General features: G+C 45.8%; 1 protein-coding gene across 1 annotated transcript; it reads left to right on the forward strand.

The window, feature by feature from the left end:
- Nucleotides 1–627: 627 nt before the first annotated feature.
- On the forward strand, nucleotides 628–27,983 carry KCTD19 (potassium channel tetramerization domain containing 19). Its single transcript, XM_036275449.1, has 15 exons — nucleotides 628–918; nucleotides 14,421–14,571; nucleotides 15,618–15,809; nucleotides 16,931–17,062; nucleotides 19,272–19,482; nucleotides 20,824–20,984; nucleotides 22,285–22,388; nucleotides 22,832–22,974; nucleotides 23,170–23,253; nucleotides 23,524–23,638; nucleotides 24,011–24,638; nucleotides 25,896–26,087; nucleotides 26,245–26,399; nucleotides 26,730–26,831; nucleotides 27,748–27,983. The coding sequence occupies exons 1-15, from the start codon at nucleotides 634–636 to the stop codon at nucleotides 27,859–27,861; spliced, it is 2,769 nt and encodes a 922-aa protein (XP_036131342.1). The 5' UTR covers nucleotides 628–633; the 3' UTR covers nucleotides 27,862–27,983.
- The last annotated feature ends 13 nt before the right edge of the window (nucleotides 27,984–27,996 follow it).

The following is a 27,996-nucleotide window of genomic DNA, read 5'->3' on the forward strand; positions in this document are numbered from 1 at the left end:
AATATTTCCATCTTAATATTAAGTCATCTGATCCATAAACATGGCATTTTAAAAATATTTATTTGGGCTTTTGTAAATTTCTTTCAACAATGTTTTGAATTTTGTTAAATTTTTTTATTTTGTTAAATTTATTTCTAAATATTTTGTTCTTTTTGACACTATTGTGAATGGAATTGTTTTCTTTTTAATCCTCACCTGAGGATATTTTTTCTGTTTATCTTCAGATAGAGTGGGAGGGAGAGAGAGAGAAACATCGACTGGTTGCCTCCTGCAGGACCCTGACCCAGGCCTGGGGCAACTGAAGTATGTGCCCTTGACTGGGATCAAACCCACCACTCATTGGTCTGCAGGCTGATGCTCTACCACTGAGCCAAACCGACCAGGGCTGGAATTGTTAATGTAATTTTTGGGTTGTTCATTGCTAGTATATGAAAATGCAATTTATTTTTTATGCTGATTAACATTGTTGAACTCATTCTAACAACTTCTTAGTGAATTTCTAGGCTTTTCTATGTGAAAAATCACATCATCTGCAAATTGAGATAGTTTTACTTTTCCCTTACCAATATGGAGGCTTTTTATTTATTTTTCTAGCATAGCTCTCTTTTGATTCCCCTTTAGGAGGAGCCTGGCATGCCTCAAGAGTCAGCTGAGGATTTGTTTCATTTCAATGTTGGGGGCTGGCATTTCTCCGTTCCCAGAAGCAAACTTGCTCAATTCCCAGACTCCCTTTTGTGGAAAGAGGCTTCAGCTTTGACCTCTTTGGAAAACCAGAAGCTATTCATTGACAGAGATGGTTCCACATTTAGGCACGTGCACTATTACCTCTACACATCCAAACTTTCCTTCTCCAGTTGTGCAGAACTGAACTTGCTCTATGAGCAAGCACTGGGTTTGCAGCTGATGCCCTTGCTGCAGGTAAGATACTCTTATCTTCTGGGAGTGGTGATCAGTAAACACAGCCCTTACATCACTAAATGTTGTGTTATATATTGGTTGCTGAGATGACCCTTTTAATGAAGAAGTATGTAAAGTAATAAACAATATACTGGGAATGCATGTTCTGAATAAAAGATTTCATCCTGACTCTGCCTAATCTATACTAGCAGCCATCATGGACCCAGAATGGGCCTTACCATCTCCTGAGAGGGTGCTCTTGACTCTTGGAAATCGTATTTTAAGCTTCTTCTGTTTATGTTGTTGAATTTTAAAAGGTGAAAACTTTAGAAATTGTGGGGTTTGTTATATACACTGTGTCTGAGTATTTTTTTAATTTTATTGTTGAATATATTATAGATGTCCCCCATTTTTGCTCCCATTGACCCCCTCCTTCCCACTCCCACCCCCTCTTGCCTTAGCACACTATTGTCTGTGTCCATTGGTTATGCATATGCATATAAATTCTTTGGTTTATCTCTTCCTGCCCTCCCCTCCCCCATTCCTTTTGAGGTTCCTTGGTCTAACAACCAATTTGTACTTCTTAGTCCCTTCACCTTTTTCACCCATCCCTCAAAACCCCCTCCCATCTGGCAACCAACAAAAAGTTCATTGTATCTATGAGTCTGTTTATGTTCTGCTTATCCATTTGATTTGTAGATTCAATCTGGTGGTGATAAACTCCTTTAGCTTTTTCTTGTCTGGGAAACTATATGTCCATCGATTCTAAATGACAGCTTTGCAGGATAGTGTAATCTTGGTTGTAGGTCCTTGCTTTTCATCGCTTTGACCATTCCTTGCCACTCCCTTCTGGCCTGCAAAGTTTCTTTTAAGAAATCAGCTGAGCCCTGGCCGGTTTGGCTCAGCGGTTGGAGCGTCGGCCTGCGGTATAGAGAGACCCGGGTTCGGTTTCCGCTAAGGGCATGTACCTCGGTTGCAGTTTGTCCCCGGCCCTGGTTGGTCGTGCGGGTGGCAGCCACTCGATGTGTCCCTTCACATCGAAGTTTCTCTCTCTCTCTCTTCCTCTCTCTCCCTCCCGCTCTATCTGAACAAAAAATGGAAAAATATCCTCGAGTGAGGATAAACAAACAAAAAAAAGAAATCAGCTGACAGTCTTATGGGAGCTCCCTTGTAGGTAACACTGCTTTTTCTCTTACTGCTTTTAAGATTCTCTCTTTGTTATGTTTTGTTTTTTATCCTCACCTGAGGACACTTTTCCATATTTTGTTCAGATAGAGTGGGAGGGAGAGAGAGAGAAAGAAACATTGACGTGAAAGGAACACATCGAGTGGTTGCCACCCACACGACCCAACCAGGGCCGGGGACAAACTGCAACCAAGGTACATGCCCTTAGCAGGAACCGTACCCGAGTCTCTCTGGACTGCAGGCCGACACTCTAACCACTGAGCCAAACCAGCCAGGGCTCCCTCTTTGTTTTTTACCTTTTGCATTTTTATTATGATGTGTCATGGTGTGGGCCTCTTCAGGTTCATCTTGTTTGGGACTCTCTGTGCTACCTGAACTTGTATGTCTGTTTCCTTCACCAAGTTAGGGAAGTTTTCTGTCATTATTTTTTCAAATAGGTTTTCAATTTCTTGCTCTCTCTCTTTCCTTCCGATGTGAATGTTGGCATGCTTGACGTTGTCCCAGGGGCTCCTTACACTATCCTCATTTTTTTTTTTTAATTCTTTTTTCTTTTTGCTGTTCTGGTTGGGTGTTTTTAGATTCTTTATATTCCAAATAGATGTTTTGCTTGTTAGCTTCACCTACTCTACTATCGAATCTGTGTAAATTATTCTTTATTTCAGTTAGTGCCTCCTTCATTTCTGACTGGCCCTTTTTTATGTTGTTGATGGTCTCACTGAGTTCCTTGAAGTTTTTATTAACTTCCTTGAAGTTCTAAGTTCCTTAAGCATCCTTATAACCAGTGTTTTGAACTCTGCATCCAATTGATTGTTTATGTCCATTTTGTTTTGTTTTTTCCTGGAGTTTTGTTCTGTTCTTTCATTTTGGACATGTTTCTTCCTCTCCTCGTTTTGGCTGCTTCCCTGTTTTTGTTTCTATGCGTTAGGTAGAGTTGCTATGTTTCCCAGGCTCCATAGGGTGGCCTATTGTAGTAGGTGTCCTGTAGGGTCCAGTGGCACAGCCTCCCTGATCACCCCAGCTGGGCCCTTGAAGTACACCCTTCTGTTATAATTGAGTCATGATTGCTGTTGGCACATCAATGGGAGGGATTTACTCAGGCTGATCAGCTGCAAGGACTGGCTGTGCCCACTGACCACTGGCCTCTGACTACCTTGGAGGATCAGCTGTGCAGGGGCCCACCACACAGAGCAAGACTTACTTCAGCAGGGCTCTGGTACCCACTGAGTCCACTCCTTGAGTGTATTGCTTATGGAGGTGGTTGGGTAATGGTGCTTCAATGTGGTCTGAAGCTGTCCACTAGGTGTGCTGGCTCTGAGGCAAGGTCAGTCACTGCCTGTGTTCTACCTTATGCCACCAGGCATAAAGTTACAAAGTGATCTGCTGATGGTTTCTTCTTGTGCTGGGCTTGGAGGAGCCCAGAAGAGGCCAAGTTGTGAATCTAGGCCGGCTATTTCTAGTGCTGGGCCTGGGGCCACTTAGCGAGAGGTATGGGGCTTGCTGAGACCAGATGCTGCTTGTTTGAGAGAATTTAGGAAAATCTGAAGCAGGAGACAAGACAGTTCCTATGGTAGTCACTGGAAACAGCTTGGGTGGGCCCAAAAGTTGGGTGGGGCAGTGCCTCAGGGAATCACCAGGGTAAGCCAAACAGTATGACCCAGGTTGCTGGAGTCCCAGATGTGGAGGCAAGGACCATGTTTACCTATGCCGCCATCTTGACTGGAAATCCTCTGTCTGAGATTTAAAATCTAAAAGATTCATCCTGAATATTACTTCTCATTTTGCCTGTTAGGTCCACAACATTAACTAACAGCACAGCAAAAAGTCCTCCAAACTTCAGAATCTTTCCTTTGCCTTTACTTCTCTGTTTTCTAAGACTTCTTGTTCTCTCATTGTAAGACCCTTTTTTAAAAAAAATTTTTTATTGGTTTTTTTAGAGAGAGGAAGGAAGAGGGAGAGAGAAATGGAAACATTGATTGGCTGCCTCCTGCATGCCCCCCCACTGGGGATTTGGCCCACAACCTAGGCATGTGTCCTGACTGGGAATCGAACCAGCGACCTCTTGGTGCATGGGTTGACGCTCAACCACTGAGCCACAACAGCCAGACATGACCTTTTTTTTAAAATCCTCTCTCAAGGATATTTTTCCATTTATCTTCAGACAGAGTGGGAGGGAAGGAGGAAGGGGGAGAGAGAGAGAGAAAGAAACATTGTCTTGAGAGAGACACATTGATTGGCTATCTCCCACATGACCCTGACCAGGACTGGGAACCGAACCGCAACAGAGGCTCATGCCCTTAAACAGAATCGAACCTGCCACTCTTTGGACACTCCAACCACTGAGCCAAACCAGCCAGGGTGTAAGAGTTTTAAATGCCTTTACTTATAACCATTAAAGTATGACCAAAGAGCCCTGGCCGGTTTGGCTCAGCTGTTAGAGCATCGGCCTGTGGACCGAAGAGTCCTGGGTTCGGTTCCTGCTAAGGGCACATACCTTGGTTGCAGTTTGTCCCCGGCCCCAGTTGGGGCCATGTGGGTGGCAGCCACTCGGTGTGTGAGAGAGACACATTGGTGTTTCTCTCTCTCTCTTCCTTCCTCCCTCCGGCTCTATCTGAAGAGAAATGCAAAAATGTCCTCCGGTGAGAATAAAAAAACTAAAGTATCACCAAAGAACATTGCCTTGTTTCTTAAAATTTCTCCAAACTACAGAAATGATTTCTGTGGTTTATCTTAAGTAGTTTATTCTTAGTTTTTGAACAGTGAAATTTGTCTTTTATCCTGGAAGAACTAAGTATTATGTCTGGGAAGGACCCCTTGGCCATGCTCGATATTAATCTCACTGTCTGGACAAAGTGTTACTTACTTTATCTCCACAATCACTGACCCAACAAGCCACACTGCAGCTCAGTAGACTACTAACTGTGCCTCCCTAATACTTCTTAGAAGAAAATTGAGGTAGACTGTGCATATCTGAGTCATGTAGGAATGAGAACATTTATAATGTATGGTTGGTTTTTTTTGTTTTTCTTTTTATCCTCACCCGAGGACATTTTTCCATTTTTTGTTCAGGTAGAGTGGGAGGGAGAGAGAGGAAGATCAACGTGAAAGGGACACATCAACTGGCTGCCACCTGCACGACCAACCAGGGTTGGGGACAAACTGCAACTGAGGTACACGCCCTTAGCGGGAACTGAACCCGGGTTTCTCTGGACTGCAGGCCAATGCTCTAACCGCTGAGCCAAACTGGCCAAGGCTATAATATATGTTTTTATGGATACTTCTTATTAAATCAATGTTTTTTCTTAAAAGTTATTATATATTTAGAAATAAAAATGCTTAATATACTCCAGTGCAAGTGGTTGTAATATTCTTTTTTTTTTTCCAAGATATCCACCTCAATTAAAAAAATTTTTTTTCACCTGGCCAGTGTGGCTCAGTGGTTGAACATTAACCCATGCACCAAGAGGTCACCAGTTCAATTCCCAGTCAGGGTACATGCCCAGGTTTGGGCCCAATTCCCACTGGAAGGCATGCAGGAGGCAGCCAATTGATATTCTGTCTCATTGATGTTTCTCTCTCTCCCTCTCCCTCTCCCTTCCTCTCTCTCTAAAATTAAAAAAAAAATTTTTTTTTTTAACTACCCCAAGAATGAAATACAAATAGCTTCAAAATCACTTTAAATGGCCTGGCTTGTCAAGATTGTTGATGACTCTATACTAAAGCACCATTTTGTAGGGAAAACGAAGAAGTCATTTGTTAATTGCAGAAAATCAAAGAGATAAAGGCAATTTTTTTAAGAATCGTTTTAAAGAACATAAGCCTACAATACATTTATCAAACCCTTTAACTCTTTGGCTGTCTTCACTTCCCAAACTGAAACAAAATATAACTGAAAACAACTTCTAAATGGGAGGTAACTACTTAGAGGCCAATGAGTTGGCCCAATTCCAAAGTTCCAAGTTGTGAGCATTAGAGTAGTCAGAGAATCATGTGGATTGGCTTCTCCAAAACAGATCGTAAAACAAGTGCTTATGGCCCTGGCCAGTTTGGCTCAGCGGTTAGAGCGTCGGCCTGCGGTCCTGAGAGACCCGGGTTCGGTTCCCGCTAAGGGCGCGAACCTCGGTTGCAGTTTGTCCCCGGCCCTGGTCGGTTGTGCGGGTGGCAGCCACTCGATGTGTTCCTTTCACATCGATGTTTCTCTCTCTCCCTCCCACTCTACCTGAACAAAAAATGGAAAAATGTCCTCGGGTGAGGGAAAAAAAAAACAAGTGCTTATGTTTTGGAAATGGTGTTTTTAAAAAAATAAACATTTAGGTTGGCAGAACTGAAGCAGTGTTTATTCATTGAAGCAGAGTATAAATACAGCTGGAGAGTGAACAGCCGTCTCAAGCAAATCAACAGCCTCACACATTTCCATCACTTTTCTCACTGCAAAGACCTGTTCAGATACTCTGGTTCTTGCCTAAATGTACAAACCCTTTGCTTGGAGAAAATGGAGCTTGCCAATTCTTAGTCTAAAGACTTTTCTCAGGCAGCCCAACTTAATGCTTCAGCCCGTATTTATTGAAAGCATTCTGGGTACCAGGCATTATTCCTAAGAGCTTTAAGGATAAAAGGGGATGATACAATAAAAATATATGAGCTATGTGTGTAATTTTCCATTTTTTGTAGCCACATTAAAAAAAAAAAGCAGGTGACATTAATTTTATTAATTAATTAATTAATTTATTTTTATCATCACCTGAGGACATTTTTGCATTTTATCTTAAGAAAGAGTAGCAGGGAGAGGGGGGGGAAGAGAGAGAGGGAAACATCAATGTGAGAGAGACACATCGAGTGGCTGCCACCCACACAACCCCAACCCCCGGGACAAACTGCAACTGAGGTGCGTGCCCTTAGCAGGAACCAAACCCCGGCCTCTGGTCCGTGGTCCAATGCTCTAACTGCTGAGCCAAACCAGCCAGGGCTGATGACATTAATTTTAATAATATATTTTATTTAACTCAATATATTTTAAATACTATCATTTCAACATGTAGTCAAAATATTGAAATTGATATATTTTACATTCTATTTTTGTACTAAGTCTTTAAAATCTGATGTATGTTTTACACTTGTAGCACATCTGAGATGATCACATTAGCCTGGTGTGGCTAATGGCTACCATATTGGACAGCACAAAAATAACTGTCTAAACTGTTAGTGCACTTCAGATTTCGCCCCTAACAATAAAAATTGGACCTTGCCTTCCACTAACTGAAGTTCCCATGCACTCAACAGGTGGAATATCCAACCCAGGATTATCTGTAACATGGTGGGCTTTGCCTTGTTGGAAAGCCATGTAAACATAGTAAAAACCATTGAACTGTACACTTTAAATGGGTACATTTGATCCTTTATATAATGTAAAATTTATTCACATTAGACCAGGAGTTGGCTTATTGTAACCCATGGACCAAATCCAATCCACTACATTTTTGGACAACCCATGAGCTAAGAATGATTTTAACACTTTTAGGTGGTGGAGAAAAATATTTTGTGGCACAAAAAATTCTATAAAATTCAAATTTCAATGTCCATTAACAAAAGGTTACTGGAACACAACCATGCTCAGTTGTTTATATATTGTCTATGGCTGCTACCAAGCTGTTATATAGAGTCCGTCCAATAGTTGCACAGGGATCATATTCTCAAAGCCTAAAATATATACTATCTGGCTTTTTATAGAAAAAACTTGTTGACCCCTGGCCTAGACTTTAGTGGGGCAAGGGAGTGAGCAGGAAGACCAGTTAGGAGGTTCCTGCCGCACAACCAGATGAAAGATAGTGGTGGTTTGACCTAAGCTGGTAATAGAGGAGTTAGTAGTGTTCAAACTCTGATTGTGTCTTGATGATAGAATTGATAGTTTACTGATGAATTGGAGGTAGGGTGAGAGAGAAGAGATAACTCCTTTGTTTGTATCCTGAGAAACCAGGTGAATGGTAGATTCTGAGGGATGTATGAGCTGGGGGAGGGGTGCGATCAGGAGTTAGAATTTGAATGTGTTAAATGTGAAAGGCAAGAAAAGTGGGTTTATTAAATGTCCAAGTGGCAATGGTGAGGAGGCAGCTGGATATATAAGTCTGGAATATATGGGAGCAGTTTGTCTAGAGATATACATTTGGGAGTTATGAAAGTTGGTATGTAAATCCATGAGCTTGGATGCTTAGGAATGTCATATCTTGCTCACAGAGACAATACAAAGTAGTCATTACAGGTCTTACATCACAGTGCTTCCTAGGACTTTCTATGTGATTAGGGAAGGCCCCTTCGCCTAAATGTAAACCGTGCTGAGCCTCTCACATGCTATCAGCCTGGTTGGGAGTCACAGCTACTACTATAAAGTTTGAAATTTCCCTTCAGGGTCACTCACAAGGGCTCAAGGTTCATGGCAGACTGCCGATTTCCTTTTACTTGCTCACTGGAAGTCTATTGAGGACTTGGTATGTTGACAGTACATGCTACTTGTGTTTCCTTTTCACCGCCTTCTGGGGACTTTCAAATTTGGAAACTTAAATTGTTCCACCTGTAGGCATTCTGCTACCAGCAAGCAATCCAAATACACCTGCATTCCTTGGGAGTTTTATGTTGATCACACAAATTATGCTTTTAAGAAAACAGACGAGTGACAGTCTCACATTTGCTAATACTCATGATGTGAAGACAGATTACCACTGTGATCTGGAAAGGAAGATTACATAAACAGCAGATATTCATCCCAATAGTGTAGCTTGTCTGTGGATATGGGTAAGTGGACAACTCAAGTATAAATGTTTTGGCCTGGCATCAGGACTCCTCATAGGATGACCCATCTGCTTGTCCCAACTCATACCCAACATATACACACACCTATGGGCACATATGGGCATATATGGGCACATGCATGTGCGTGCAAACACACACGTTGAAGTTAAGCCACATCCCTTAGCACCCCAAATGTTTTCTCTCCATACCTTTTCACTTGCTGTTACCTATTTCTAGAATTCTTCCCTTTTAAGATTTAGCCTAAATGTGGCTCATGGGAAGCCTAGCCTGACATTTCCCGGCAGAGTTTTTGTCTCTCTGTTCTCATAATAGAGTTAATTCCTCTCTTATGTCAGTACTAATTCTGTTGGAATCATTTATTCATATGTCTTTCTCCCTCGCTAGCCTATCTTCTTTTCATGTTTGCATTCCTAGCACCTCTCACTGTACTCAGCCTATAAGAGGTGTTGATAAACATTTGCTGAGAGCACATTAAATGATGTACCCAAGATGACCTGTGAAGGCTGACTCTACTTCTGCAGGTGAGGAAACTGAATCTAGCAGTGGAAGGGCAGGTTGAGAAGCTGGTAGCCATATCTTCTTTGGCTTCTTTGGCTGATAGCGCTATTTTGCACATCCTTATGTTCTCCCAGCCTTGCTTCCCTTGAGCCTCAGAATGGTGCTGGCCCTCCTTGACTTTATAAGCTCCCCCAAGTTCCTTCACTATCACTTTCCTTCCAACAGCCCACATTAGAGCACAAGGCATCTCTGAGCACTCCTGCTGCCTTGGAAAACCTCCGATAAGTTCCAAAACTCTGCCAGCAGTGCATTTGTCAGTCATCTTTTGGCAAACATACACACTCGCCCCTATGCCATCAGTCTTATGTTGCTTCTGATTGACTTAATTTTCACTACTATCTAGGCCAAAAACAACATTAATCATCCTTTAGCAATTAACCATCTGAATTCAAATCTGTATTTCCCTAAAGAAATCCTCCTAATAACTTTCTGGATCATAACATAAGAAGAATAAAAATGCTAAAAGTAATTAATTCAAGCAGATAGAAGTGGAATTGAAGTCCATAGAAGACCAACCACACACACTATGGCAACTTTAATCAGCAAAAGCAAAAGACAGCTGGAAGCCTAGCTCTCTGAAATGCCCTCCTCCCTCCCTTCCTCCCTCCCTCCCTTGCTTCCTTCCACAAAAATGTATTGAGATCTCACAGGCACTGTTGTTGGTGCTGCAAATACAGCAGAGACAAAATAGGCAGGGTCTCATGGTATTGGAGGTTGTATCTATTAGAGGAGACTGGCAGACAGTAAATAAGTAGGTGTCACTGAAAAACAATAAGGCAGGGTGAGGGGTTGGGGAATGCTCTCTGGGGATTCTTACAGCATCCAAGTGCCTTCCCTTGAGTAGAAGGCCTTGTATTTCTAGAAGTCAGAGCAAGGATTGGCTGAGAGGGTTTAGAAAACAACCTAGCTGAGGCTCCTGGGCCCAGAGCATGCAGCATAACTTGACTGACTAGCAGGAATTGTGATCTTTGTGGATTTATTTTATTTTATTTTTTAGTGTGTGTTTTTGTTTTTTAAGATTTGTAAAACACATTTTCTTGGGGAAAATGGTACTGCTTACACTTTACATTGGAAGTAGCAAGAAATGGAGATTTCATTTCTACAGAATGATTTCTCAAGCTAATTGGACTGTCATTACTGACTCACCCCAAAGGACATACCTGGATACCAAACAGTACCTCCAGGTCCATCCTCAAACAGGTTGTTCTCCCAGGCAGGGGTTTCCCTCCTCTAATGTGTTCCCTCCCCGATGACCAATTAAGAATTGTTCAAGGGCACCATTGTTTCTTCCATTGAGATAGAATCTCAGGATTTGAATCTGCAGGTGAAGTAAATACACACAGGTTCAAGTTCCTGTGATGCAGTCAGCTTAGCAGAAGCTTGGAATAGTGTGTCATCTCTTGAATGCTCTCCCTAGTTTCACTCTGTTTTTTTGCTATTTCATCTAACGTTTTTAGTCCAACCACAATCAGACCCAAGCTGAGCCCTTTCTTCCTGTAATCCTCTCTCCCTCTCCTCTATTGTCCTTTTCCTTCTCCCCCTTAGATCTTCTCTCTGAACTCCAGATCCCAAGTTGAAATTGCTGCCTTCACTGTCCTCTGAACTCTCTGGGCTCTGCCCATTGTAATCCTGTGCTAGCTTTCCTATGGTTTTGGATACTCAGCATCGTTCTCAGTTTTTATGAGTGCACTCTGTTTCTCTACCAGCAACTTTGGGGCTTCCCCATGTCTCACTTTTCTTGGCTTTACAGAGGACTCAGCCCTCCAGCCCTCCTGTATCCTTACTACTCACTAGCTTCTAAACTAGAAGTTGGGGGCGGATCAACACAGTCCTTCCTTCAGTAGCCTCAGTAAAGGTAGAGCACAGGCCTGAAGCCAAGCCAGAGGCCCAGATAGAGAAGTTTGCAGGTCTGTGGGAACAAAGGAGGAGGATGACCCACTCTGGCTGGAGGAGGCTCCATGCTCTTCAGGCAGAGAAGGGAGAAGTAAAGTATTCTGGGCAAAGGGAACAGCATACATAAAGTTGAGTACATGGGATGTCTTTGGAGTTTTGTGGAGTTTAGTGTCACTGATGGAAGGGGTGGAGTTGAAATAATGGTGGGGGATGAAGGTGGAAAGGTAGTTTGGATTCTGACCACTAAGAGAAATGAAATGAACATTTACATTATTTCTTTTAATCTCTACACCCCTACCTCCCAAATTTAAAAAATATTTTTTTTCCTTTATTGCTTTTTAGATGGAGAGAAAGGGAGAGGGAGAGAGAGATAGAAACATCAATGAGAACAACGATGAGAGAGAACATTAATTGGCTGCCTCCTGCATGCCCCCCCGCCCCCTGCCAGGGATTAGGCCCACAACCTGGGTATGTGTCCTGACCGGGAATCGAACCAGTGACTTCTTGGTGCATGGGCTGACATTCAACCACTGAGCCACATCGGCCAAACAAACCACCTCCAAAATTTTACTATCTCTACTTTGTATGTGAGGAGCCTGAGGCTTGGAGAGGTTAAGTGACTAGTGGGAGGCAGCTAGTTAAGAGCAGTGGTTAAAAAAAAAAAAAAAGAACAGTAGTTAAGACCATGGGCTCTAGAATCTTGGGTTCCATTCCCAGCATCTCCACTTACTTGAGGCACTGAGTACTCTTTCTCTCGGTGCATGGGTTGTTCATTTTTTTATCCTCACCTGAGGACATTTTTCCATTTTTTTGTTCAGATAGAGTGGGAGAGAGAGAGAGGAAGAGAGAGAGAGAGAAACATTGACGTGAAAGAGACACATCAAGTGGTTGCCACCCGTACAACCAACCAGGACCGGGGACAAACTGCAACCGAGGTACGGGCCCTTAGCGGGTACTGAACCCGGGTCTCTCTGGACCGCAGGCCAGTGCTCTAACCACTGAGCCAAACTGGCCAGGGTGAGTACTCTTTCTCTTCCTGGATCTTGTTTCCTATTTGCTAAATGGGGCTGATAATACTGGAGCCTACTTTGTGGGTCAGGGGGACATTCAGAGGATTCAGTTTAAAAGTGCCTAGGCAATAAATATTATCTTTTAAGGGACAGAGTCAAGATTCAAACCTCAGCCCTGGCCGGTTTGGCTCAGCGGTTAGAGCGTCGGCCTGCGGTCCGGAGAGACCCGGATCCAGTTCCCGCTAAGGGCATGTACCTTGGTTGCAGTTTGTCCCCGGCCCTGGTTGGTTGTGCGGGTGGCGACCACTCGATGTGTCCCTTTCACATCGATGTTTCTCTCTTTCTCTGTTCCTCTCTCTCCCTCCCACTCTACCTGAACAAAAAATGGAAAAAGGTCCTCGGGTGAGGATGATAAAAAAAAAAAAAAGATTCAGACCTCAGTCCTTCCATAAGTCCACCAGCCACCCAAAGTGGGAAGACTCACTCTGGTCCCCTCTTGCAGACCTTAAGCAGTTATGTGGGCGCAGTTTATAGCCATGGTCACCAGAGGGCACTTCTCAAATTTCAGGATTCCCATGAGCAGCTTCTCAAGAGCTTCACCTGGGTAGATGAATTAGCCGTACTAGGTTCTTTTATTAGTTTCATACTGAATCTGAGGTGTTCTGTCTGTTATGAGGCTCTTAGAGAAAAAAACTGGTCATGTGGTGCTTTTTCTTTCTTTTTTTTAAATTAGTAGTTTCCTTATTTTTTTTAATTTTTAATTTTTTGCATTTATTTTCTGATAGAGCAGGAGGGAGAGAGGAAGACAGAGAAAGAGAAACATCAACATGAGAGAGACACATTGAGTGGCTGCCACCCACACAACCCCAACCAGGGCTGGGGACAAACTGCAACCGAGGTATGTACCCTTAGCAGGAACCAAACCCAAGCCTCTCTGGTCGGCGGGACGACGCTCTAACCGCTGAGCAAACTGGCCAGGGCCATGTGGTCCTTTTTCAGGGTACTTTTCCAACTATATCCAAAATTTCTTAGGAAATTTTTCTTCTAAGCTAGGGACAGAAAAAAATTGGCTTGATGTTATGATAACCTGCTTCCTGGGCAGGGCTTTTGAGGGAAAAGGGGTCCCTCAGTGCGGGCAACATGGAGACACCCAGCCCACCCTCTGCCCTGGGCTTCAGCCCTGCCTAGCTTTGTGCTCCACTCCTGCTTCAGCCCACCCCTAGTCACCTGCTCCTTGAAGCAGAGAAGCTCTGGACTTGGAAGACTGCTTGGACAAGTCACAAATTCTTTGACTACACTGCCTCATCAGCAAAATGAGAATGCAAACAGCACATCTGTCTCCCAGAGCTGTGTTAGAGTAAATGAGTGAATAAGTGAAAGTGCTTTGGAAAACATACCCTGTGCCACCTTCACTTCCCTACTTAGACCATGTTCCATGGTTAGGATGAGCACAAACAACAAGCAGAGCAAAACAATTATAACTGAGCAAAAATGGTTTGTTCTTTTGTTAATCCTCACCCGAGGATATTTTTCCATTGATTTTTAGATAGAGTGGGAGAAAGGGAGGGAGGGAGAGAGATAGAAACATTGATTGGTTGTCTTCTGCACAACCTCGATGGAAGCCAGGAATTGAACCTGCAACCCAGGTATGTGCCCTTGACCAGGAATCAAACCCAAGACTTCAGACCATGGTCTGGGCTGATGCTCTTAACTGCTGAGCCAAAATAGCAAGGCCAAAAAGGGTTTTTGAACTCTTGAAGGGAAATAACTGAAAATCTCAAGTTTTTAAAGGTTAAATATAATTTGCCCTTAAGATTGTGTAAGATAAATTTTTGTTAATCTACATATATTATAATCCAAAAAATTGTTTCAAAAATCCAGAGAGAAAACATTGAGATTTTGAACATCAGCATGTCTTCTTACAGACCTAAATTTTTACATTTTTATGTGATTGACTCTATTTCAAAACACTTTACCAAAGTAAGTGACATACTATTTTTACTGGTATTTTACCCTAGAATTGGTAGATAGTTACTTGGTTTAATTTTCAAAGCAGTAACCTTCTTTATCTAACAGACTCTAGATAATCTGAAGGAAGGGAAACACCATCTACGTGTGCGGCCTGCAGACATACCTGTTGCCGAGAGAGCATCTCTGAACTACTGGCGAACATGGAAGTGTATCAGCAAACCCTCAGAATTTCCTATAAAAAGCCCAGCCTTCACAGGTATAACCACAAGCTGACCCTTCCTGAAGCCCCCACCAGCTTCCCTTCTCTTCATCCTAACAGAAGTGGCTTCCATCCAGAGAGTACCCAAATCATTGATTTCTGAAGTAGTTCTGGATGATTTCTCTACCTCACTGTCATCTCCTCTGATCTTGTACCCTGCCACATAACCCTCTCCATGGCTGCTTACCCACCAGCATCAAACATCCTCCTCCACATTCATTCCTTTGCATATTGGTTTCACTTAGGCAGGTTGCATTCCGCGCTTCCTAGTAGTCTGAGAACTCCACCATCCTTCCAGGTCACTCTAACCACCACACAAGGAATGTCCCCAAATGATCACTGTCTGATGTGTACCTTGCAGTATAGATTAGCCTATCTCAGACACCAAACAACCATTCATAATTATTGATGGGTTTTGGGCTTCCAGGGGAGTCAAAAGGATCTATTTTACCTGTAGGTCACAATGGTTGGTTTGATCAGTTAGAAAGAACCAAATAGATAACCAATGTGAATTGAATGACTTTGTATACATAAGCCAAAATTTTATAACATGTCCCACTGCCTTTCAATAAAAAATAGATTTCCATGCCCTGCTCCCCAGAACACTCCTGCCAAATTTTAGGGTTACATCTAAAAACAGAGGAAGGAACCCTGGCCAGTTTTGTTCAGTGGTTACAGCATCAGTACCTGGACCAAAGGGTCACGGGGGTACGTACCTGGGTTGCAGGTTCCATCCCCGAGGCCCTAGTCAGAGTTGTGCAGGAGGCAGCCAATCAATGTGTCTCTCTCTCACATCGATGTTTCTCTTTCTCTCTCTCTCCTTTCCTCCCTCCTATTCTATCTTTAAAAAAAATCAATGGAAAAGTATCCTCAGGTGAAGATTAAATAAATAAATACAGAGGAAGGAGGTACCAGGCAGAGACCATTTCCTGGGTTAATCTTTCCAGCTTCTTCTGGGACCCCTGGATCAGTGAGAGCCCTTGTGGCCTCTGAGAGCCCTGGCCTCTAGGAAGTGGTGACACCCTTCTGCACATTCTCTCTAGGCCTACATGATAAGGCACCTTTGGGGCTCATGGACACACCACTGTTAGACACGGAAGATGAAGTGCACTACTGCTTCCTACCCCTAGACCTAGTGGCCAAGTATCCAAGCCTGGTAACTGAAGACAACCTGCTGTGGCTGGCCGAGACCGTGGCCCTGATCGAGTGCGAATGTAGCGAGTTCCGGTTCATTGGTGATTGCTCTAACTGGGGGTAATGTGGGGTGGGGCTGGGGGGCTGGCTGATAGGGTCCATCTACCCCTCCCTACCCACACTAGATAGAGGCCCAGCTTGGTGCTTAGGGCCTCAGGAGCTTCACTGGGGGTGGGGAGGTGATGACAGAACCTTCTCTGAGGCAAGCAGAATCCCAGGGGATGGCCTGGGTATAAGGGAGCACTGGAAACTACCTGCAACAGTGTCAGGGACCACAAAAGTTAATGTGAAGGGCAAGGCCCTGAGCTGGACTCCAAGGTCAGCTGCTCTTTTTGTTCTGCCCTTATGTATCCAAGTGTGCTCCAGGCCTCAGTTCCTCTCACCATAAAATCAGGAAATAGGGGTGTTTCAAAGGATGGTCCCTGCCTATTCTTACTTTCACTAAACTCAGAATAAAAGGGAAGGAAGATGAATGGTGCAAGTTTCCCCAGAATCCTTGTAGAAATGTCCACTTGAGTTAGTGGCCTAAGGAGGGATGAGATCTTCAACCCTATACAGAAGAGAGCCTTTTGGATTCTAAGATGCTGCTGCTGCTGCCTGGATGAATAGGGCAGGAAACACCCAAGTTGTACTAGGGTCCCAAATGCCTGGGACCCCATTCATTCATATAGTCACCTGGAAAGTTGTGATGTGCTTCTGAATCTCCAAGTTGATTCACATTAGCGTGGGCTCCAACTCTGCCTCCTACACTGCAGTCTAGGCAGGGACAAACTGCAACTGCCACCTGCCAGCCCAGGCTCAGCTGGGCCCTTCCTCTCTAAGCAGCAAGACAACTCCCTCTTTTGGAATAACCTGCTCTTGGGTCAAGACTCACAGGGTAAGAAGTCTCAGGGCCAGTGTGCTCATGAGGAGGTCCTGGCTTGGGAGCCCCAGGCCAGGCCACGGGAGACCATACCCATGGACTCAAATACAGGGAAAAAAAAGTAAGTTGAGGTCTTACACCTTGAAAACCACAGACTTAAAGCTAATCTAACCAGGTATGTTTAGAAATTGTTTCAAAAGAAGGAGAGCCTAGGATAAGTTGCAAAAACCTGTCAAAACCTGGACCTTCACTTAAATTAGAAATAACCTTAACTCATTTTCTTTTCCTTTCCTTTTCAAGTGAATTTTCTTCGCTCACAGAAGATTTTACTACCGGATAATTTCTCCAATATAGATGTATTAGAAGCAGAAGTGGAAATTCTAGAAATCCCTGAGCTCACTGAAGCTGTAAGGTTGTACCGGATGAACATGGGTATGTCACCAGGGGAAACTTGCCCTCACCTTGACATTCTGGGGTGGTCAGGCTTGAGTTGGAAAAGCCAAGAACAAACATCTCTCTCCTCCCACAACTACTTCAGGCTTTGGGTGGTTGAGAGAAGTAGATGTTTGGGCTGTCTTAGAATCCTAAAAGAGGAATTTTAATCTGAAGCCCTGTGTGGCCTGTCTGTTCAGCCTCCTCACTGAGCATGGTTGGCTTACAGCCAACAGGGGCTGTAGGTAGCCTGGTTCAGTCTAGGTGGGGAAACCAGGCCAAAATGTCCTGGATTGGGAGACTGGGCCTGATGGCAGACTTCCCAGGGGCAGGGCAGGGCAGGGCGGGGCGGGGGCGGGGCGGGGCGGGGCAGGGCAGGGCAGGGCAGGGCTGCTCTGCTTGAGAATTTGCAACATCCAACTGCCACTCTCTCTTTTGTCTTCCAAGCATAGCTGGGGGGGCCATGGGAAATGCCTGAGCAAATTCCTCACTAGTGCTTCAGTGTTCCCACCTACCTCCACATTCCCTTGTCCCCTATTTTGAAACCCTTGGCTGCTGTGTTAGTTTCTGCCTGCTCCTGACACTTCCTGACTCGGATCCAGTCCAGGCCTTCATGCTCCTGGCCCTACCTCATTCCAGCTTGCTCCTACCCTCATGTTTTTTTTTGTTTGTTTTATCCTCACCCCAGGACATTTTTACATTTTTTGTTCAGATAGAGTGGGAGGGAGAGAGAGGAAGAGAGAGAGAGAGAGAGAGAGAGAGAGAGAGAGAGAGAGAGAAACATCGAAGTGAAAGGGACACATTGAGTGGTTACCACCCGCACGACCCAACCAGGGCTGGGAACAAACCACAACCAAGGTACGTGCCTTTAGCGGGAACCAAATCTGGATCTCTCTGGGCCACAGGCCGACACTCTAACGCTGAGCCAAACCAGCCAGGGCCCCTCATATTTTTTATTTGCTTTTTATCATCCCATTTTGCAATTCCTCACATCCATTGAAGCTTCTGTGCATGTTTCAGGAGCTGGCTCCTTTAGTGTGGCTTCAGCAGGCATTCTGAGAATGTATAGAACCAAGAATGTGTAGTATGTGTGAAGTGTGGTCTGCACACCACCAGACATCTATCCCATGGGAATAGGCCTTTCTCTGCCTTCGGCCTAGCTCTCCCAGCCTCCTCCCTAGCAAATGGAGTCCTATCCTATTTAGGGGCAATGGCATCCTGCAGTAGGTCTCAGGAGCCTATTTCAGGCTCTAAAAATCCACTTAAGGGGGTGTAACTTGAACACCTCCCCCAAGGGCTTCTGTTCTTCAGAGAACAAGGCTCACTTTTGTGGAATGGTGCCTCCTCCACCAGAGCTATATGAAGATGAATGGCATAGGATTTGTAGATAGGTTCTGGAAGCCATGCAGCAGTGCCCCAAACAAAGTGTTGTTTTTGCCTTTCACTATACTAAGGGAAATGACTCCAGAAGTTCTGGAGACAGACAGAGCTGCCCTCAAATCCCAGCTCTGCCCCTGCCTTGCTTTGCATTTTCAGACAAGGTGCTTAATCTCTCAGGACAGTTTCCTCCTCTGTGATGTGAGGATAGCTCTATCCCTCTTGTAGGGTTGCTCTTGAGATTGGAGATTATCCATAAAAATCACCCAGCAGCTTGTCCATCAGCCCACTGCTGCCACTGTAGACTGTGCATTGTGCCCACTGCAGGAGAACAAGGTCCTGCCCTTGAGCCAGCACCCAAATGCTCCACCTGAAAGTAATACCACCTAGTGTATCTTTGGGAGAAATTCTGCCCAGGAGTGACAGATACTGTGAATCCGGGAAGCTGTAGTGCACTTCAGGTCTGTGCTGTGTGGCTGCTGGTCTTACTCATGGATGATTAGAGCAGAGCCTGGAACTAAGGGAGGTTCCTGCAGAGACTGGGCCAGATGGCTGCTGCACTGAAAATTCTGAACTCCACATGTTAGTGGTACAGCAGATTTTTCTCTCTCTCCCCCACCCTGAAACAAATAGTTTGGTCTCTAAACCTGACTCAGAATATGAAAAATTATATTGATTTTGAGAAGATCCAGATTTGAGCTGTGCAAGGAAGTAAGCTCGCTCTCTCTAAGCCTCTTCAGTACTAGAAGGAAGCAGTAGAAAGGAGACCCAAAGATTCCAATACAGGTATGACTGCGAGGGGTCTAGAAGTCACCCCTTTCTCCCGGAACAGGTGGCTGTTCCCGGACCTCCTGTCCTTCCCCGAGCCCAGGGAAGGGTGGCCGTGCAGCCAGCCTGGAGTCTGTGAAGCCACTGTACGTGATGGCCCTGGGTGTGCTGGTTAAGTACCCAGACTCCGCACTGGGACAACTCCACATCGAAAGCACGCTGGATGGAAGCAGACTGTACATCACGGGAAATGGGGTTCTCTTTCAGCATGTCAAGTAAGGCCCTCCTTAGAGAATAGCTCGGTCCCACTTAGGGTGGTCTCTTCCTTTCTCTAGGAACCAATTTGGGGCCCTGCCTGCCAGCCAGAGGGAAGTAGTGTTCTTAGGAACAAACCCATCATTTTAGCCACTCCCCTCGCCACCACTGAACCTTGGCCTTAAGGGTGAGGACTCGTGCCAAGGCACAAGGGTTCCCAAGGTTTAAAGGCTCCAAACTGTTCCATATCTCTATTCTCTGCAAACCACTGCTCTGGTTCTAGCCCCGTGGTAGGTCTGAGGTGACCAAGCCACAATCACAACCCTCAGGATGCTAAGTATTAACCCCTCCATGCAGATCCTCCTACAAAGGTCGTCCCTCCAACCCTTTGGAGGCTCACGGGATGCACAAAGAGGTCAGAGTTAGGGATGAGTCCCCCAGAAGTAAAGCAAGACAGCCTTCACAGAGGTGATACCTGGCCTTTGCCTTGAGGAATGAGTTCAAATGTCTCCATTATTGCAGGGACATGGATTCCAATCCTGTTTTACAGAAGGGGAACTGAGGTTTGGAGGATATGTTTTTATTGATTTCTAGAGAGAAAGGGAAGAGAGAGAGAGACAGAGAGAAACATGGGTCAGTTGCTTCTTGTAAGCATCCTGCCCGGGGATCAAACCTGCTATCTAGGTATGTGCCCTGACCAGGAATGAAACCCATAACCTTTTGGTATACGGAACGACATTCCAATCAACTGAGCCACCTGGCCAGTGCAGAACAACTCTTTTCGGTTCACAAAATACATTGGTACTGAAACCAAAGATAGAACTAGGTTTTTCTGAATCCCTGGGGAGAGGGTCAGCCAACCCTCAATGCAGTCTTACCCCAATATTGTTGTTTTGGCCTTTGTGGCCCACCCCTAATGTCACAGAAGGCAAAGACAAGTGCCTCTGGAGTCAGGGGATTGATGTTCAGCCTTTCTTGGGTACACAGGGTACTACCAAAATAATGGCAGGTTGCCACATGGTGACTGAGATATCTTGGGCAGATATTTATGAGGGCAGGAAAGATGTGGCTGGGTCCTGGCCTGGCTTTTAAACCTGAGACAAGGCCTGGAGGCTTGCAATGAGTTTATTTAGAGGGCTTTGCTGAAATAGGTCAAGTTCAGCTCCAAAAGGGTGAGCCTGTGTGTTCAAGCTTAGTCATACTAGATACCACCAGATTCCAAGTTAAATCAAGGAAATGATGTTAGTGACAATAGGTTGGGCCAGTGCTGGGGCAAGACATTCTAGACACAGAGTTGACAGGCTGGACTCCCTTGGGGTACAGTGCTGAGGCTCTCTGTGACAGGCCTTTCCTCTGGGCAGGAACTGGTTGGGGACTTGCCGGCTGCCCCTGACTGAAACTATTTCTGAGGTATATGAGCTCTGTGCCTTCCTGGACAAGAGGGACATCACCTATGAGCCAATGAAAGTGGCTCTGAAGACTTATCTGGAACCAAGGACTCTGGCATCCATGGATGTGCCCAGTAAATGAAGAAACTTCTTGTTTTGAATTTAGCATCAGGGGAGGGTCTGGAGGATCAGAAGGGAAAGATGAGGCTGGCCAGGGCCAGGAACTGTACATGGAAGAGGAAACAAAAGCCAGACAGACCAACATTTAGGATTTTGCCTAAAGGGAAACTTTCATATTAAGTGACCCCCTCCCCACCCCAAGCCCACAAGTAGCCTTGAGCAGTAGAGGCTGAACACTATAGACTGACCCAGTGTGGGGCTGCACAGTCCCCAAGGTATGTCTGCTCCAACTCTTGGTGTTTACATGCTGTGCTCATTTGGTCCTCATTGCCATCCAGGGAGAAATAGTCCCTGAGTCTATTTAACAGATGAAGCAGAGGCTCAGGGAAGTAACTTGTTCAAATTACATAGTTAGATCATGACTGAGCTGGAGTTGAAATCTGAGTCCAAAGACAGTATTGTTTTCACCATCTGCCTATAACCTCCTATTAACAAAAAGTTTTTCAGGTCAAGTTTATGCTGTATTACTGTCATTCTGTAACATGCAACATTTATTGAGCATCTACCATATACTAGGACAAAAAAAGTAGACACTATGTGTACAGAGTGAGCAAAACAAACACATTCCTTATCTTCACAGAGCTCACAATCTAATTATATACCTCCTACCTAATTATAATCTAGTTGTATACCCTTCACTCATTACAAAACTCATTAAAAACTGGTTCCCAAACATCACAACAAAGCCTAAGTCTAGTCATCCCCAGGAGAAAGCCCCATTCTCCAGTCATGTCTAGAGGCTTGTTCTCTATAGAAGTGACAGTGAATTAATGAGAGCTGGCTCTATGACATTCACCAAACCATAAGCACAAAACATAACTAACTCCTAGCTTTAGTCTAAGCAGCCACATGAAAAGTTTCATACCCAGGACACACCCAGCCAGAAACCAGAGGCAGTTGGAAATATAGGCAAATAGGAACATCAGTTCAGCTTCCTTGAGAGAGGGGGGCCAGAAGAAGAGCAGCAGTGCCCTTGAGGTTGGGATTCCAAAGAGTTTACCCTCCCCACCCCCAGGGTCACTGGCTGACCCTCCAAGCTACCATTCCAAACCCATCTCACCACCAGGAAACCAAATGGGAACCACAGAAAAGCCCTGAGCAGCAGAGAAGGTTGGTGTCAGGGATTTCTGGGCTTCTCAGAGTAGGCAACACAATATGACTGATGAAGATACTGAGTCTTAACATGCAATACTTTGTTGACTGAAATTTCCCTTCTGGCCCAAGTGATGTGTTCCCTCTCATTGGTTTCCTTAGATGAGGAGTGGACGGCAGAAATTACTGTGTATTCCCCCCAACAGATCATCAAGGTTTATGTTGGAAGCCACTGGTATGCAACCACCCTGAAGACCCTGCTGAAGGTACTGTTGGCTCCAGGATGCCCCCCTCTCCCTTTGGCTTCTGTAGCTGAGCTGCTTTGGAACCTGCCACCTGACCCTCACACAGCCTTCAGCCCCTGCTTAGAACAAGAACCTTCTCCCTGCTCTTACCATACAAACAGCAGGCTAGGAAGGCCCTCAGGAGTATGGGCAGGGAGGAGCCAGTCTGAGGGGCCTGGACTGAGTAGGAGGTAGGGTGGGATTCCAAATTCCTCAAGAGAGGGGTCTAGGGACCAGCAATACTTGAAGCAGAGACGATGTGCTTCTTCTTTTGCTGTGCTCTCCAATATGGCTCTACATGGCCGACAAATCTCAAAGCCTCTGCTTTAGAATGGTCAGGAAAATGAAGTAAGAGAAGATTTATCTGCCCTTTACTAAAAACCTAGCCCTTTAACTAACAGATTCTAGTGTCCAATCCCTTGCAGTATCCAGAACTGCTGTCCAACCCTCAGAGAGCGTACTGGATCACATATGGACAGACCATGTTGATCCATGGAGATGGCCAAATGTTCCGACACATTCTCAACTTCCTGAGACTTGGAAAACTGTTTTTACCATCTGAATTTAAGTAAGTGAAGAAAGGATAATGTATGATGAAACCCCATCCCTCTGTAACAAAGAAAATGAGTTTGCAGCCTTTAGGGAGGAGGTTATAGTATTTTCAACATGTGACCTGCTGTTGAAGGCAGCAGCTCTGGAAGCCTATGCCCCCACTCACACTCCCACCTAGCTGCCCAGTCTAACATCTCCTTGTCGTTTGCAGGGAATGGCCCCTCTTCTGCCAGGAGGTAGAGGAATACCACATCCCATCCCTCTCAGAAGCCCTTGTCCAATGTGAGGCATACAAGTAAGGGGACTTTGCTCCAGACATCATATTCTTCAGTTTGTTCCTTTATATTCCTCTTAGGAATCCTATTTAAGTTCCACCTCCCAGTAGGACCTGTTCTTGGGGCTGGGGGGGGGGGGTAGGCCTAGGATTTGGCAGTGACCTAAGCAAAACCCTTTAAAAGCCCCTTCTCCCTCACTGTCCCAAGTTCACTCTCAGCCAGCCTGCCTGACAGGGCAATGGGCTAGTAGAAGCTTCTGCTCACTAACCAATCCTTCTTGGAGTCTGCAGGTCATGGACCCAGGAGAAGGAATCTGAAAATGAAGAAGCTTTTCCCATCAGGAGGCTGCATGTGGTGACAGAAGGGTCAGAGTCGCTGATGGAGTTGAGTAGAGATGCCAAAGAAGTAAGGCCTACCTTCTTTGGTTTGGTATTGTCCTCAAAAAACACTCCCACAAAGCTCAGGGCAGGCTTTGCTACTGGGAGGGCAGAGAAGAGTGGGGCAGGGCCTACATGGGCTCCTAGCACAGTAACTGGCTTCTGAACCTGGGAGGAGGCACAGGGAAGTGTTGGCTGCCCTGGCCTGGGACGCTGATAAATATGTCCCTTTGGAGTATGAGAGGCCCCTGGGCTGACACCACCCCACTCAGACTGAGCAAAGTTCAAATGCCTGACCATGTGAGGCATTTGAAGTCTTGGAAACCCAGCTTATTAGATCTGGGGAGGCTCCTATGTGGAAGCACAACATGTCCAGAGCTGCTGTGCCCTCCCTCCCCAGACCACAGCCTGCATGCCTGTGGACTTCCAGGACTGCAATGACAGGACTCCACGGAACAAGGCCACAGGGACCCTGGCCAGGTCTAGCCAAATGGAGGAGGCTGAGCAGTACTCCCGGACCATCCAGATGTCCCTGTCCCGAAATGCCAAGCGGGCAAGCAATCCCAGCACATACTCCCACTGTTCTAGCCTATGTGCCAACCCCAGACACTGGGGGGCCCACCCTGAAAGCCCCCCCAAGAAGAAGTCCATCACAGTCAACCTCACACAGAAATGTGAAACCAAAGACTCTCCAGTCACACCCATGCAAAAACTCATCTCCTTGGTGAGGGAATGGGACATGGTCAATTGCAAACAATGGGAATTCCAGCCACTGCCAGCTCCCCGGAACAGCTCCTTGGAGGAGGCCACCCTGCAGCTCCCCTCCGGTAGTGAGGCTACTTCCCAGTCCAGTACCTCAACTTCCCGGAAAGGTCATTCCACAGCCTCAGAGAAGGACCCAGGTCTGCAGGCAGAGGTTGGAGCTGGAGTCAAAGACAAAGGGCCAGAGCCAACGTTTAAGCCATACTTCCCCACAAAAAGAACTGTCACCCTGAAGGACTGGGGCAAGCAGAAGTCAAAGGAGAGAGGTGAGTCCTGTCTGTCCCATCTTTGACCTAAGTCTCACAACAGGAAAAGAAAAAAACCTTGACCAAGACCACAAAGTGAGTTAGTGACAAAGGAGGACTAAAGCCCTGCATTTACCAATGCCAGCTCTATGCCAAGCAGCAGATACAAATATATGACCAACTCAACAGCATGATTTGAGGAGCTGAGAAACCACATAAGGCATATGGGAAGTGGGGATGGCTATGAAGTACTAAAGCACAAAGGAGGCTGGGGGCTGAAGTGTCAGCAGAGAGAGGAAGAAGCCATGGTGTTTGTGGAACCAGGTCATTTGTCTAGCTGGAGGCCAGACTTCACGTGAAGTGATGGGAGTTAAGACTGAAGGCAAAGTAACCAGAACAGGTCTTGTGACCCAAGTTCAGGACAAGTTCAGTACCTGACACTTTGTTCTGATCCTAAGGGGAATGGGTGGCCACTGCAGCATTTACACACGGAGCAAAATTAACTAATTACAGTAAACAAGGGAGCATGCAAGCAGTCAGGTATAGCATTCAGAAAGCTTGCTCTAGAACCAGAGGAAATGTAGCAGCAGGAGGGGAAGTGTTAGAAGTAGTGAGGTCATTCTAGATTAAATAGGCTAGAGAGGACGAGGCAGATGGAGGTAAGGTTTCTGGCTTGGGTGACCGAAAGGAGGTGGATGCTTACCGAGGTGGGATGGACAGGACAAGGAGCTGAAGAGTGAGGTATGCTGTGTCTGGGGGAGAGGTGCGGAGGACTTTAGGGACGTGTGCCAAGGACTGCCATGATGGGTTGTTTCCTACAGTATTCTGTCGCCTTCCCTTTTAGTGGCTTAAGCCCTGCTTGGAGGGGCCTTCTTGAGCTCTGACAGTAAGCCACAAGTTGGTCTGTCAAACATACTTTTCAGAGTGGGCATATATCAAAGCTTGTCCAAAATGCTCATTTTATAACTTTACACAGATTTCCAGTCCCCCAGCTGGGTTATTATCAGCCTTATTTGATACCAGTCTCAGTTCAACAGAGAAATTTGGAGTTCCTTGAAGTTCTGGAATTTAGGATTTGGCCTGCAATGATTCCAGGGCAACAAAGAGAGGAGAGCCAAGGCAAGCCCCTGCCAATCCAAGGTGCCATTCCTGAGAAGCTGGAGGCAGCAGTTGCTGGAAGGTTGGGGTGACTGACTGTATTGGTTTGTCACCAAAGGTCTACTCCTTGCTTGAGCTCTGAGATGTTTTAAGAGCCCTCTCCCCACTTTGTTTCCACAGAAAACCCTGACCCTGAGCAGCCTCTGCCTGAAGCCAGTGACATAGACAGTGCGGGGGTCATCCTCAAGGTGAGCCACCCTCCTGTGGTGGGCATTGATGGCTCCTGCATGTTCTTTGAGGACAGCATCGTCTACACCACACAGATGGACATCCTGAAGCGCACACTGCCCTCAGCCAGCCCCCTGCCCCGAGGTGAGGATCTGGAGCCAGGCCTGCACTTCCTTGTGGGGATGCCTGAGCCCCACCCAGGGTCCTTCTGGAAGACTTTCCCTCAGAAGCCCTTACTATAGGCTGTCTCTAAGGCCCTACCTGTGGGCAGATGGGGCCACATCCACTCTCTCCTCCATAGAGGTGACTTTCCTGAGTTTCTCTCTGTCCTGGGAAGAGATGTTTTATGCACAGAAATGTCACCGCTTCCTGACCGACATCATCCTGGATTCCATCAGACAAAAGGATCCCAAAGCCATCACAGCCAAGGTGGTCTCCCTGACCAACCAGCTGTGGGTACGTGATAGGCCCAAACCCTGTTCCTTCTCCACTTGTCCCCTTGCCCTAAAATAAGTGGTGCAAGGCAAGAGGAAGCAAGCCAGGATTGGGGTGTGGGGGAATAGGTCAGAGGCAGAAGGGTAGCAAGAAGAACAGGGACAGGAAGACAGGGCAATATCATTTGGATGAAGCTTTGGCCAAGGCAGTATGGCATAATAGTGCTCCCTGATCCCTGCAGCTACTGCAGGCCCAGGGAAGCCCCTGCTCTGCACCCCACTGAAAGGCTGAGAGCAAATGTGTGGTAGGCAGCTGCCCCTGGCCGTGCTTGACAGTGGGCTCTCCTGGCAGACCCTGCACATCAGCCCCAAGCAGTTTGTGGTGGATTTGCTAGCTATCACCGGCTTTAAGAATGACCAGCATACCCAGGAACGCCTGCACAGCTGGGTGGAGGTGAGAGCCACCTGCACCACACTGGGAATGGTGACCCTGCAGATACCTCAGATGGGCACTATGTCTTGCTGCCAGGAAGGCAAGGCAGGCAGCCAGACCTCAGGTCCCTGGGGAAGGGGGGAGGGGGCATTGGGAGGATGGCTGAAATTAGCTAGTCCAGAGTGGTCAAAAAGCAGCATTCAGTATTCATGCTACTTGTTTTTGTAGTTTCCCTCTGGTGATACTAATTTTGCCTTCATCTCTAACATTGGCCACTCAGGGAAGCACATCATATAAGCCCAAAGTTTGGGGATGCTGAAAAATTATTGGGAGTCAGACCATTTCAACAGGTGACACCAACTTCACCTACTTAACCATGATGTCACCACTTTTGTACATTCCTTTCACAGCTGAGCTGCTTTAAAGCATTTTTATAGAGAAAATGAAAATGTTCAGTAAGGGTAAAGGAATGATTCGGGGTTTTTGTTTTTTGATTCCTTAAAATAATTTTAGTGTTCAAAGTTTGTAGTTAACAGTGTAAGTGAAAAAGATTTAGCTAATTTCCTATTAATCTGGTATTTCTATAATCAAGTATATTATTATAATACCTTTACCATAAACACACTAGTGCCACATTATTAGGCCTCTGGCCTGGTTGGAAAAGTGAAATCAGCATCTACGGTGTGGAAAAACAGCGGCAGGAAATGTACATTTTTGACCCTTTGGTCATTCTGCTCACTTCCCTGGTAGTCACTCTTAGCCAGAGCCCTGAGATGCCTTTGGGTAGAACTGAACCCAAGAACATCAACATTTCCCAAGAACTGGCCTTACCCTGTCTCTGTCCCTGCTGCTGCCCAGCTTGGAGGACCCTGCCCACACTGAGCTTGAGTAGGCAACTGGCCAGGAAATCAGAGATAAGACTGACCTTTCTTTCCAGCTCACACTGCCTTTTGCCAGGAAATATGGCTGCTGCGTGAATCTGCTCATCCAGAGGGGCCTGTCTAGGTCTGTCTCTTACTCTATCCTAGGCAAGTACTTACAAGAATGCTAGGGTGCCCAGAGACACTGCCCCCACATATCCCAGGCTTCCAAGACTAATTTGAACCAAAGATGTCCCCAGAACACATGTATCAGTCTATTTTTTATTATAAACAAATAAAAGAGTAAATAACAAGTCAAAGGCCTA

Source organism: Molossus molossus, unplaced genomic scaffold, assembly GCF_014108415.1.
Source record: "Molossus molossus isolate mMolMol1 unplaced genomic scaffold, mMolMol1.p scaffold_m16_p_21, whole genome shotgun sequence".
Taxonomy (NCBI): domain Eukaryota; kingdom Metazoa; phylum Chordata; class Mammalia; order Chiroptera; family Molossidae; genus Molossus; species Molossus molossus.